General features: G+C 56.5%; 1 protein-coding gene across 5 annotated transcripts in view; it reads left to right on the forward strand.

Moving 5' to 3' along the window:
• SHROOM2 (shroom family member 2) overlaps positions 1-13,783 on the forward strand; it is a 94,593-nt gene that overhangs the window by 40,070 nt on the left and 40,740 nt on the right. For all 5 annotated transcript variants that reach the window (XM_037027730.1, XM_037027732.1, XM_037027733.1 and 2 more), the window contains exon 2: positions 11,442-11,593. In XM_037027730.1, the coding sequence (XP_036883625.1) occupies positions 11,442-11,593 (152 nt within the window). The remainder of the gene's footprint in view (positions 1-11,441; positions 11,594-13,783) is intronic.

Raw genomic sequence — 13,783 nt, forward strand, 5'->3', positions numbered from 1 at the left:
GTTGACGTTTTGGCCAAGTCATTCTCTGCAGTGGGGCTGTCTTAGGCACTGGAAGATGTTCAGCAGCCCCCCAGCCGGTACCCACTAGAAGCCGATAGTGGGAGACAGCTGCCGTATTCAGAACATCCAAATCAGTGAAGTTCTTGGTGAGAATGGAAAACGTGTCTTTTATGTCGTGGAAGAAACGTAAGGGGCGTTTTGGCCGGCAGTAACGCCGACCTGAGAGTGCAGGGCGGTGGGGGGATTTCCTTCCCCTGCCTCGGGGTGGGAGCAGGCCTGCGGGCAGGGACGGGGCTGTCTTCGCTGATCCCTGTGCAGTAACGTGGCCTGCTGCCCCGTGACAGGCAGTGGCCTGGGACGGGAAGAAGCAGAGGCACCGCTCCAGCGTCCTGCAGGAAGAGGGACCCGTGGCCTGGCTGTGGGGCTGCGGGAGCCGCTGAGACACGTGCTGAGGGGGCCAGGGCAGGGGTCGGGTGTCGTGGCATCCGAGGGCTGAACCGGGTGGAGTGTGTGCTCCACGCAACAGTGAGGGGGGTGGGGCGGAACAGAGGGGCCCCTGTCTACAAGGCGTGCGGGCAAGAAAGACCCTTGTGTCTGGGTAGAAAGGCTGCTTTGTTGCAACGTGTGATGCAGGGATGGGCGGGCAGGGTCCAGAACCGCAAGGCCCGTCTTGCATGGTCATGCTGCAGCTGGACTGCACGCGATGGCAGGTGGCTGTGCGGGGTCCCATCACGGGCGCTTGCTGGAGACAGCCCAGGGCCGCTGGCACTTGGCGCCGAGGTGGGCGTGCTGTGCAGGCCGGGAGTTGCAACAGGATGGTAGAGCTGTCTTGTTTTATTTAGGTCATCTCAGATAGTCGAGCCTATTTCTACAATAGTGGTTCTCTGCTGGGAAGAGGGGGATTTATTTTTGTCCCCCAGGGGATGTTGAGTAATACCTGCTTATTACAGCTTGCGGTTACTGACCTCTTGAAGGGTGGAGACCAGGGATGCTGCTAATGAGCCTCCTACTATGCGCAGCACGCCCCACAGCGAAGGGTCGCCCGTGCCAGACTTCCGTGGTGTGGCCGCGCAGCTGGGGCCGAGAATTTCCATTGGCTAGAGCATCATCCCTGACCCTCCAAGGTTGGGGGCAGACCCCACTCGGGGCAGAGACAAGAATCCACCCATGAATGAAATGCATCCGTGAGTGGAACAACAAATCAGCGTTTCTCCCTCGCTCTCTAAAAGTGAATGTACCCTGGCTGGTGTAGCTCAGTGGATTGAGCACAGGCCTGGGAAGCAAAGGGTCGAGGGTTTGATTCCCAGTCAGGGCACATGCCTGGGTTGCAGGCCAGGTCCCCAGTAGGGGACACGTGAGAGGCAACCACACACGGATGTTTCTCTCCCACTCTTTCCCCTTCCCTTCCCCTGTCTCTAAAAATAAACAAATAAAAATCAATGTGCAGTTTTTTTTTTAAGACTCTTTCATTGTACCACACGGACATGCCCCATTTGTTTACGCTCTTGTCTGCCGATGGGTACTTGGGCTGCTTCCGTCACCTGCGACGCTCGTGTGACCTTGAAATGACCACTTGGGAAAACAGCCCGCGCACCCTACCTTCCGTGACGTGTCCCACACCAGCATGTCCACACCGGCATCGTCCGTAGTAACTGAAAACCGGAAACCACCCGCATGTCCCATAAATAAAACACGGGCGAGGCAGACAGCGGGCTTCTCCTCCTCCGTATTTCTGCATTGCCGCCGGCAGCAGGGTCTGTGTCTCAGACAGACCCATCCAGATGGGGACCCTGGACCCCACGGGCCTGTTTGAACCAAGAGACCCTGCCTCTGGGCCTACGCGCCGCACCCCCGACCTACCTCGCACATTCCACACGTTCAAAGGGCCGTCTGTGGACATGCTCGGTTCCCCCCGCCCCCATTGCCCGATTGCAATGCCAGGTACTTGAAGCATGACAGTTGTTGAGAGGTATTTGTGTCTCAGCCTGACACCTGCCACTTAACCTGTGTTGTTTCCACGGCGGAAGTGTGGCCTGGCGTCCACCTAATCCACTTAGGCAGAGCTTTCCCAAGATGCCCCCTGTGTCAGTGACGATGTTCTGTGGTGTAGAAGTTCTCCGCAATGCCACAGTAGCTAAAGAAGGGGGGGCGGGGGAAGAAGCTTGGCGTCTGAAATAATTGAGCTGTGGCATTTCCCCCCCTCCCTCGCAAACAATCTGTATAAAAGGACTTAGTTAGAAGCCGAGCTACCGAAACACCTCGGGTTTTTGGACGTGAAGCTGTCTTCCTTTGGCGGTCGAGTTTCGCGTTTCCTCATGTTGCAACAAGGGGATCGTTTGTCCTTGAACTTGAGAGGCAAACAGCCCAGCGTGGGCCGTGCTGGTGCTTTGGACACGAAGAAATGATAACGTACACAGAGTGGTTTGTAAACATACTCAGGCAGTCCTTGCTGGTTCACAACATAGTTTCACGGTTGCCTCACTTTTTTTTCTGCGGGTTGTCCCGGAGCGCCAGACGAGCACCTCCCGTCACCAGTTTTGGGGCGGGGGAACAAGCTGAGACACAAGGAAAAAGGAAGTGACGTTATCCCCATCTTGTAGTTAAGGAAGTGGTACAGGCAGGGTTTTTGGGGGATTGGAGCACCCCTTGTCTTCCTGAAGCCTTCCCTGGATTCTTCCCCCCTCCTCCCCCGACCTCCTGCGCCCTGTACTTCTGTGCCTCCCTGCCCTCCTCGGCCAGGGCCCCGTTGCGTGTCTCTGTTTATGGCACTTGTCACAGGGAATGTATATCCCTCGGGGCCCTGTTAGCAGGTAGAAACCACACAGTGCATTTGAACCTGGGGACACTTAATACAAAGCTGGAGCCAGCAGACTGGCCAAACACCAAGACAGCCCTGTGCTCCCGTGTCGGGCAAGGATGAGCCCGCATCCTGGAGATCCGAGGCCCCGGGAAGCCTAAAATGTGTTGCTGTGTGGTTCTTGTGGAAGAGTGTGCTGGCCCCTGATGGAAAGGTTAACTATTAACAGATGATCGACTCGGGTGGAGTAATTATTAACCAGTCAGTCCTGTGGGGGAGAGAACGCTAAAAAACAGCTCCCAGCCTGGGCTGAGGCAGCTTGGTTCCCTAGGGAAGCCGGCTGCACCCACCCCCCTGGGAGAGTCAGTCTCCTTGGAGTGGGTGGGTCTGTGCCTCGAGACAGTGGAGAGGGTCACCGGGGGCACAGGCCAGCTGGCAGGCACCAAGCTCAGTGGGCTGCTGGCTGGGGTGCCCGGGGAGTGGCCAGACAGCCAGCTGGCATGGCCTTGGAGCCTTCCGGGAGGCCCCCCGAGGTGCTGCTATAAAACTCACTGGGAAGGCTGCTCACGGCGGTGCCGCTGGGATTTTCCGGGGAGTTGCTCGGGCGCGATGCCACATCGTTCCACGGGGTGGCTGCCAGGAACGCAGGCTGCCCCCAGGAACCTGTGCATAATGCGGGTGCCAGCCAGCCGGGTGGGGGGCGGGGCCGAAGAAATGCTCGCAGCCCTGCACCCCTCTCCCAGTGGGGGGCAGTGATGAGCGTGTTTGCGGGCCAGAGGCACTCTGTACTCCACGGGACAGTGTTGGAGTCGGCTGTTTGCATGCCTTCCTGTTTTGGGGTGATAGCTCCCCCAGCAGGGTGTGGTGGTAAATGCTCCCCGGACCTTCCCGGACTCTGCAGGGCCCCGAGGCTCCCGACCTGCCCAGTGTCTGCAGAGGAGGCACCCCTCAGTCTCTCCCTGCCCCCAAGGGCCATGGGCTGTTGGCTGTTAATGATGGTGCCTCCTCGGGTTCTGGTCCACGGGTCCCGGACTCCGTGCCGCTGCTGCCGGCTGCCTGAGGCCAAGGCCCGTCCATCGCCGCTGTCCCTCCTCATCCGCCCCGGAGCTCTCAGTCTGCCCTCCTCCGTTTCCCTGTTGCCTTCAAGTGGCGAATGGCAGCCCCCTCTTGTCCTCCTCTTCCTCCCAGTCTTCTGTGGACGTTGAAGGTGGCCTTGTGTGTCCCCTTTGCCCAGGTGCCGGTCACCCAGCCAGCACCGCCCACCTGCAGGTCTCTCTCGCCTGGCTCTGCCCCGGCCGGCTGGGCCATGTCCACCTTTCTTGTAGGCCTTGCTCCCGCCCTGGTTTTGGTGGGGGGGCTGGAAGCGACCTTTGAGACTCTGGGGCCACAACCTCCTGTTGCTCAGCACCCGGCTGATGACCGACTTGCTCATCTGGGTGGGATTTGGGGTTATTTTGTGAGTTTTCAAAGAATACTGTTCTGTCGTTTTTCTTGTTTTCCCACGCGCTCACCCTTTCCAATCAGGAAATGACACGCGGCCACTGTGATTATCGTAGCAAATGGGTGAAGGCACTTGGGAAGCTGGACACTGGTGCCCCGGGACAGGGATAGCCAACTTTATTTATTTTCAGAGAAAGGGCAAGGGAAGGAGAAGGAGAGAGGGAAACCTCCATGTGTGGTTGCCTCTCATGCGCCCCCTACTGGAGACCTGGCCCTCAACCCAGGCTTGTGCCCTGACTGGGAATCAAACCGCGACGCCTTAGTTTGCAGGCCTGTGCTCAATCCACTGAGCCACACCAGCCAGGGAAGGGGTAGTTTTAAATGTCCCAGCTGTAGCAAGCACAGACTGGGACTCCAGATCGCCGTTCACTGTGCTGTGTGCGTGGTCATGTGTAAAACCCACCGCTGCACTCTGGAATGGTAGGCTGGTGCCCTCCCGCCCGCTGCAGGACCACCAGAGCCCGGGGATTCAATAGCCCACCCCTCTGTGGTTGGACCCCCAAAATAAAAATAGATGAGCCAACAGTTTCGTCTCAAGAACAACAACAAAGCATGTACTCCTCACAATGGGATGGGGTTGGATTCCCTGCCTTTCGAAGCCTGTTTGCTGTGAGTCATGCTACTTCAAAAGCCCTTGGCAAAATATTCCTGTGTGTCGTTGGCCTGGCCGAGGGGCTCCGTTGGTTGGAGTGGCGTCTTGGACACCCAAAGGTTTGGGGATGTCCTGGCGGGTGTGGCTCAGTGCATCGAGCACTGGCCTGCGCACTAAGGGGCCGCCCAAAGTTTTGGGAGATTCCTGGTTGGGGTGTGCACGGCAGCCAAGCAATGGATGTCTCTGTCTCTGGTCCTCTCTCCCTCTCTGTCTCCTCCTCTCTCTCTGGGACCCATAGACATATCCTCCAGTGAATATGTTTTAAAAAGCTAAAAAAAAAAAATGAGGGAGACAGGGACTGACGTCGAGACCTGGCTCATGGTATTCACCAGCCTCAACTTCCTTCTCTACGGCCTCGTCCTAGGCCAATGCTCCTTGGTTTACTGTGTTTTCCGCAGGCGGGTCTGTTGCTCCTTTCAGGGGCGTGTTTCTTCTCTCTGGTTGGTGCAGAAGGTTTCCCTTCCCCGTCACCTAGGGGCTGGATCCCAGGCTATCTGGCGGCCATCACCCATGCGCGGGCGGCCGGGAGCTATCATTCGTGCAGGTCTCAGCACCTCTGGCCACAGGCGTTCCCTTTTGGACGCCGGGCTTATCTGCCGTGAGAGATTGTCTCTGGTTGGTTCCCAGCCCGGACCTTGGCGGTGTGAGTCAGCTTTCTTGTCTGAAGCGGCCGCGCCCGAGGGGGATGAGGAGGGTGCTGCCCGGAAGCAGGCTCTGGGGCAGCTGGGACTTTGGGCCCAGAGTCTAACAGAAGGCGCTGCTGCGTGGGAAACTCATCTCCCCGTCTGGAAGGTGCAGTGTTCTCCGGGTAGATTTCCGTAGCTGCTCCGTGGCGGGAGTGACTCGTGGGCTTCGGACTACGGTCTCGGACTTAGAGAGTTGTTCTTCCTCTTTTCCCTGTGATGTCTGGTCACTGCCTAGGCATCTTTGTTTTGCCCTTCACTCGCTTGCTTGATCTTCCTCCCCAGCGCTGCTAGTCCTTGCTTTTATTTTTCCTCTGCCCTGTGTTGGTCCAAGACCTTGGGTCCAGTGCAGAGATGGGGTCGGTACCTGGCAGGATCCATCCACTTCCTTCCCCGTTTTGTTCCTAGAAGAAATTCGTTGTGCGGATACCTGCGAAACTTACCTCCCAGATGTATTGGCTTGAATTATAAGGTCACCTCCGTACTTCCTTCCACGCCTGCCCGCTCCAGGCCCCCGCTGCCCACAGGGTGTGATCCAGAGTCTGATTCAAGGTCAAGTTCCTGCTGTTCCCCTTTCTGCCCTTGTTCTCAAACGCCGACCGTCCTCAGACAGCCCGGGCCCCCTGGGTCGGGACCCCACTTTGGAATGTCTTCCCCCATCCGAGCTGCTGATGTGTGGGACTTTCTACCCCTGAAAACCGTTCATTGCCTGCATCTCCCACACCCCAAGACAGGGCGCGATTCGTTTATTTACTCGTGCGCCTGGTCCCCCCCCCCCCCAACAATAAAGATGCTTTTCCTGTTGTGGGTCTTCATCCTCTTTTAAAATGTATTTGGATGGTCATTTAAAATAAAAAAAAATACATTTATTGATTTTAGAGGAAGAGGGAGGGGAAAAAGAGAGAGGGAGAGAGAGGGAGACATTGATCGGTTGCCTCCAATACACACAGCCTGACCGGGGATCAACTCCCTCCATGTAGGCATGAGCCCTGACCAGGAATCGAACCCCCAACCTTTTGGTGTCCAGGGTGATGCTCCAATCAGCTGAGCCCCGCCGCCCAGGGCTCTGAGTCTCCATCCCTCGTTTTCATTCAATAAAGTGGGAACACTTGGTCCCCCAGAGCCTTTTGTCAGCTGTTTTATTTTCGCCCTCCCGGGCTGTTTCCAGAGAATGATAAGGTAGGTGTTCTGCACCTGGTGGGCTGTTTTGCCTCCAACCGGGGCCGAAAGAGCAACATTCCCTCATGGATGCTGGTGGGTGACTGCAACCGGCCTCTCTGGGTCTGAGTGTGCCCAGTGCCGTCCCCTGGGTGTGGCGGCGTGGGCCTGCGACGATGCTTCTGCGGCCTGCCTGCCTTTTTGCAGCGGGCGTTTTCGGAGTCAGCAGGTCAACCCCAGAATAGAGCCTGACAGTTGGTGCGTGGGCCAAGGCCAAGGCCAAGTGCTGGCTTTACTCTGTGTTGCACGGGCGGTGACAAAGTCAGCGTCGCTGTCCGCGGCGGCGCGCTACCGAGTCCCAGCTGGCAGAGCCCACGGGCTGTGAAGCGCGTGCCAAGTTTCACTTTGTTCCTCACCAAGTTCAAGTGTGATCTCCCTTGAGACATGGGGCGGGGCGCACAGGGTGGAAGGGAGGTTTCCCGAGCTGCTTTTTCTTTCACTGAACACTTCTCTCCGGAGCACAGGAGAGGTTGAGAGATACTGTGGGTTGGCGAGGAAGCCACAGGGAGGAACACAAGAGCGGCTTCCTCCCCCAAAGCTAGGCCCGGTTTCCCGGGAAGGGCACTGGGTGTGGGAAGGGGAGACGGCCTCTGGGGAGCGTGGTCCCTGTTTGGAGAAGGGAGAGAGGACGCCCCAGGGCGTTATCCTTCTGGGGTTTGTGCTTCCCAAGAACTTGTTTGTAGACGGGTGTGTGGGGACGTGGCTGGGCCATAACTCAGTCAGCACAGGGGATGGGTCACCTCCAAACCATGCTGCCGCCAAAGCCCGTCTCCACAGGCAGCTCTGCTAGTCGTTAGTGGTTGCGCCGGAAGACTTTCTGATCGCGGTCCATGTGGCTCAGTGGGTTGATGCGTCATCCCCACAGAATGAAAGTTCACAGGTGCCGTTCCCAGTCAGGGTAGATGCCTGAGTTGTGGGTTCGATTCCCGGGTCAGGGCACGTTTGAGAGGCAGCTGATGGGTGTCTTTCTCTCTCTCCCCATTCCTCCCTCCCTGAAATACAATTAAAAAAATGTCTTTGAATGAGGATTTAAAAAAATACAATTTTCTCACAGTACTCGAATGCCAAGGTATCATTTGCTCACTCTTTCTTTTTTTGATGTATTTCTCACAGCTTTTCGAAGCATTTGTTTATTCTTAGAGCAAGGGGAAGGGAGGGAGAAAGAGAGAAAGAGAAGCATCCACCGTGGTTGCCTCTCCTGCGCCCCCTCCTGGGAACTGGCCCGCAACCCAGGCCTGTGCCCTGACTGGGAATTGAACCGGTGACCCTTTGCTTCGCAGTCCCCCACTCCATCCACCGAGCCACGCCCGCCAGGTCTAAATTGTAGGTTTCTGTTTGGTCATGAGGAAACCTCTTCTGGGAGAGAGGAGTTACTTACTCTTCATTCGGAATGTGGCCAGTCATAGACCATCTCTGCTAAAAATGGTAAGGAGCTGATCAGTTCCGCCTTCCCCAAGCTGGGCACTGAAAGCCTGTGGCGTGTGGCTCTTTAAAAGGGGCCCCGCTGGCTGTCCCCAGCAGCGTCTGTGTCGCTGGGCAGCTGTGCCCCCTGCTGTAAGCAGGAGGAGAGGAGGGGGAAGAGGTGGGGAGTGGTACGTTCTGCAGGTAGTGGCCGTGGGAGGTACACGCATGAGAGGGGCTGGTGTGGGCTTGCAGCCACACGAGGTCCCCCAAAGGTCAACAGGTAGTCTAAACACCAGCAGGTGTCGGAAGTAAAGACCGGGCCCCGGCATCAGGGGGGGTGCGCCGGCCTTGGACTTGCCGGGCCGCTGCAGCCGTGGACGGCTGAAGTGTGTCACTCGTCTACTGGGCCAGCGTGTTAACACCGGAAGGCTCTTCCACTGTGTTCTCTGCGGTTCTGTCAGGGCACCGAAACGGGCAAAGGCTGCCACGTGCGCTGTTCGCCCAGGTGTGCATGCGTGCGGCCCCTTCATACCTGGCAGTGACGTGTCCATGCGTCCAGCCCCATTCCCATCCCCCTCAGTTGCAACACAGGCCCTCTCTCCATGCACAACAGTCCTGGGGGCCCCGTGCCCAGTGGACACTGCAGGGCAAGTCCCCGGTGCCTGTCCGTGTGGACGCCTTCACCTGTGCCGTTGCTCCCTGCATGCACCTGTCTGTCATGTGTTTTGCCGTCTCCAAAGCGGACACGCCTTCAAGGCCACACCCAGTGGCAGTGTTCCTTGAGCGGCTGCCCCGGAAAGGGGGCGCACGTAGGTCCCAGCCGTCCAGGGCTCACTGCGAAGGGCCTGTCCCGGTCTCTGACCCCGATGCTCCTGGGAGCTCCGGGGAGATGATACGGGCGTGCCAATGCTCAGGCCCCATCCACAGCTGCTGGGCCGGAACCTGTGTTTTCACAGACCCCTGGGGCACTTGCCTGCATGTTGTACTTGGAAAAATACTGGTCCACCTGCTGGAATGTGTCTTCCAGGTACACACTGTCTCTTTCAAGACCCCCCGTCTCCCCGTCTGCTGCACTTTTGGCCGGCTCCTCCCCCACCACAGCTCCTAATGTGGGGAGGTCCTGGGGTCTGTCCTTGCTGGCTTGTCTCCTGTCCAGCTGGCTTGCTTCCATGTCTCTGCCTCGCCAGCATTTATAAGTACTGCCTGCTGGGGTCACTCTATGTGGGGGTCACCTTTCTCTGGGCACCCTCCCTGTGGACAGCTCCTTGGCCTCTCCCATGGGTCCTGTTAGACATGTTCCACCCCGTGGAACCGACACCCCTGGCTCCCGTGGCTGAGGGGTCATCTTGGGTGGGTGGAAATTTATTTATAATACGTCTGATAATACGTGGGGACACGATTGTCCAGGCTTTGGAAACCTGTTGTTCAGTGAATGAACTGCTTCCCGTGTGTGTTGGGGTGGTCTTCAGTTTCACCTGTCGCGTGGGTCCTCGGTGCACGGTGGCTTTAGGAACCCAAGGGGTCCGCCCTCCTCGGATCGAGCTGGGGATTTGGGGAGACTCTGAGGTTGCAGAAGCGAGGCATCGTCAGGGGCTTAGTCCCCAGCTCATGAACTCTCAGAGGAAAATCGATCGCTTCAGCGGCCCGTGCGCACTTGACCTAGCTCCGAGGTCAGCTGTGGTGTCCGGTTCAGGGACTGTGAACTTGACACGTTGCACGCTGGTGTGTTCCTGACCCTTTGTGTTGTGCACGCGTTTCCCTAGCGGTCTGTAAAGAGACGGCTTTTGGGTACAAAGCGGGGGGTTGGCAAAGGGTTTGCGTAACCCGCCAAGCAGTAAATAGTTTTGGCTTTACGGGCCAGAGTTCTCGGTTCTGTCCTGTAGCAGTATGTCAACAGATGGCTGCTGTTGTCTTCCAATAAAATTGTGTTTAGTGCCCCGGACACAAGAAGGCAGCTGGCTGGGTGTGCTCAGGGGCCCTCGCTTGCCAAGTAGTCCTTATTTCCTAAGGACATAGGCTGGGTTCATTGATGCTGAATGGGATTATCACTAGGTAGGAAAAACTAGGTGAAGGGTTGAAACATGAGACTTTCTCAGAATGAGTTAGCAGTGGAGCTTCCAGGAAACCCACGAATACATATCCACGCGTCTGTGTTTAGCGCTGAGTAGGAGGTGTGTTAATGCATGCAGCCTGGCATAGTGCTCTCATTATAACCGTAGTGGAAGAAAGCAGGTAACACGGAGGGGCAGGGATGGGGGCAATTGGAACCTGCGTACGCTGATGTGGGGGAAGGTGAGGCAGGCGCTGTCCAAGGCAGCGTGGAAAGTCCCCAGAATGCTCACCGTAGTTCCCCTGTGACCCACCCAGCAGGTCCAGCCCCAGAGAGACACCCAGGGGGAATGAGGCCACACACACACACACACACACACACACACAGAGACTTGGATGCCAGGGCTCATAGCAGCAGACAGCCAGAATCCACAAACGTCTTCTGTTTCCACGCCCTGACGGGTGGAGGAAGAAAATGCCACCTTTCTTACAAGGGAATGTTGTGCAGCCACGGGAGGGAATGGGGCCCTGACACCCGCCTCACGTAGGGGAACCTGGAGAACATCGTGTGGCCTGGCGCAGGAAAGAAGCCGGACACAAAGTGCAACACTGTGTAGCTTACTGGATGGGCGACGCCTGTGACTGGCAAAACTGTGGCAAAATGCAACATTGTATAGCTTACTGGATGGGCAAGACTGCGGCAAAATGCAACACTGTATAGCTTATAGTATATGGGCTACGCCCATGACTGGCAGAGCTGTGGGGATAGCAAGTAGATGAAGGGCTGCAGGGGCCCTGGAGGGTCAGGAAGAGACAGTTCACGGGCCTGCAGTTTCTTGTGGGTTGCTGGCACGTGCCAACACGGATGAGGCTGGTGGGTGCACAGGGCTGTGACTACATGGCATATCGATACGGTTGAATGGCGGGGTGTTTGAATTAGAGTGTGTGAATCCACTGTGCTTGGTGGTGTGTCCTGGCAGAGGCAGGCCCCGTGTGGGCACCGCCCAGCCCCTCCCCAGGCCAGGGGGGTCCCTTCTTCGGAGCCACAGGCCACTCTGTGGGTGGGTGGACGGGCGGCGCTCTGTACTCCCGGCTGTGCTGCTTTCTGGGGCTCACTGGCCACGCTTCTTCGTTGCAGATTGAGGAGGGAAGTAAAGCCGCCGCGGTGGACAAGTTACTGGCCGGAGACGAGATCGTGGGCATCAATGACATCGGACTCTCAGGGTTTCGACAGGAAGCCATTTGCCTGGTGAAGGGGTCCCACAAGACCCTGAAGCTGGTGGTAAAAAGGTAAGGCCCAGTCCTCCTGGCACAGTTACCAGCGCACACCGCACAGAAGGAGTAGAGCGTCGGCCCAGGATGTCTGCGGCCATCCCGGCGTGGTCTTACATTGTGGGTGGGGGCTGGGCTACGCCTAGCTGCGTTTCTGCATTCAGGCACGCATGCAAATGAGATTGCTCCCTCTTCGCCGAGGATGGATGAAGCATTGCACATTTAAAAAGGCTCTTTTTATGACCACGGATTGTTTCTTTTGATTTCTTAAGTGATGCTGGATAGTTGTGTCTTTCTTTGGCGATGTGTGGATTACTTTCTTGGCAGAGAGGGAAAAGACTGTGTTTTGTTCCCAATGCAGTGACGTGTGGTTGCCTGTTGCTCCCCCAAGGTGGCAGTGCCCTGGGATGTGGTGTTTTAGGGTGAGAATCGTGTTACTGCAGGTAGCAGGGAAGGTAGCTCCCAGGTGTTCCCAGAGCCGTGCCCCTGTCTCAGGGCAGGCGGCGGCCGGTTCCTAGAAATTGGACTCTTTCTGGCAATTTGGAGGGTGTGAGGAGGCAAGAAAGTGAAATGAAGGAGTTGATGGTTCTATACACAGGAGCTACAACAGTGTCCCCGAATGCCACAAAGGTACCTGTGACTTGTTTTCATATAGAAATCATTCTCCACCTTGCGTTTTCTGATTGTCTAATTCCCAGGAAAGCATGCCATTAAAAAAAAAAATAGCAGGATTAGTGCCGTGTTTCCAAAGCCGACTGAAAATTTTAAAAAATAAATGGACTCAAGCACTTCCTTCAGTTTTTTTTTAATGCAGACTTGAAGACAAATTACCAAAGGACTTTCCTTTTTTAAAAAAAAATATTTTATTTATTTATCTTTAGAGGGGAAGGGAAGGAGAGAGGGAGAGAAATATCAATGTGTGGTTGCCTCTCATGGGCTCCCCGCTGGGAACTGGCCTGCAACCCAGGCACATGCCCTGCCTGGGAATCGAACCGTGATCCTTTGGTTCCCAGGCCCGTGCTCAATCCACTGAGCTACACCAGCCAGGGCAGGACTTTTCCTTTTCTAAAATTTTTGGGGACCAAACTAGCATTTAAGGAGGTGGTTCACAAACAAAGAATGAGAAGCTTTCATTCGTTGCCCAATTACTTCAGCAGCCTTATTTCTGAGGGGTGTAGGCTATCCTTCTTGTGAATCAGAAAGACGAAATCTCAGAATGGCCATTTCGGAGCCCTTTGGGGGGAGGATGGGGCACGAGAGGTGCGGCCTTATCGTATAATTATTCCTTTGTGGCCGGCTTATTGAGCCCCCTCAGGCGGGCCGTGTGTTCCAGCAGGGTCCCCGTAGGTCCGGGTAGGCGTGGCGCCGTGCTGGTGATGATGCTGTGTGCAGGGCCTCAGACGTCCGGCGGCGGCGGCAGTGAGAAGCATCTCTGGGCTGATCGTGGGCCCCTTCTTCTGTCTCTCCTCGTGTCTCTGTGGTAGAGCTGCCAGGGCCCCCAAACCTCCGAGCCTGGGGGGGCAGAGTTGGCTCTTCTGTAGGGTTCTAGGTCAGTGGTTGACTTGAGGCTTCTCACCACAGTGCGTGGTGCACGGGGGGTGAAGGAAGGAAGGACTGGGGCTTGTTGAATCGGGGGATTGCACTGGATGGCGGCCCCTGGGCGCACATCACTGAGCATCTATCTGCCTCATGACGGGGATGCTGAGACCCAGCTGTTTGTTCAGGAACACCTGTCAGTGTGACAAACCGCCACCCCCCCGCCCCCCGGCCCTGGGAGGCAGCAGCAAATAGCACGGGCAGACAGTGGAGGACAGAGCCGGAAGACAAGGCTATCCTCACCGCCACGTCTAACGAGGTGAAGCAGAATGTTGGTGGACGTTGGGTCTTAGTCTATCGTCCAAAAGGCAGGTGTCTAGCAACAAAGCTGGCGTATAGTAATAGAGATAAAGAGTGGGATTGGTTGCCCCCCCCCCGCCCCCCCCTGGAGAAAGTTAGATGAAAAACACAAGCTGGCAGTTCCTAAAACGAGAGGTGTAAATAGGAGACAAGCATGTGAAACCACGTTTAACGAGGAAGCCACGTGTATTTAAAAATAAGAGACTAGGTTTTGACTCGCGAGTTATGTCATAGAGCCGCAGCGCCCTCTGCTGGTTGAGAGTGTGGGAAGACAAGGACTTAGTGGATGGGATGCTGATTGGATTACAAATT

This window comes from Sturnira hondurensis, unplaced genomic scaffold (assembly GCF_014824575.4).
Source record: "Sturnira hondurensis isolate 20B ecotype Veracruz unplaced genomic scaffold, ASM1482457v3 Scaffold0019234, whole genome shotgun sequence".
Classification (NCBI taxonomy): domain Eukaryota; kingdom Metazoa; phylum Chordata; class Mammalia; order Chiroptera; family Phyllostomidae; genus Sturnira; species Sturnira hondurensis.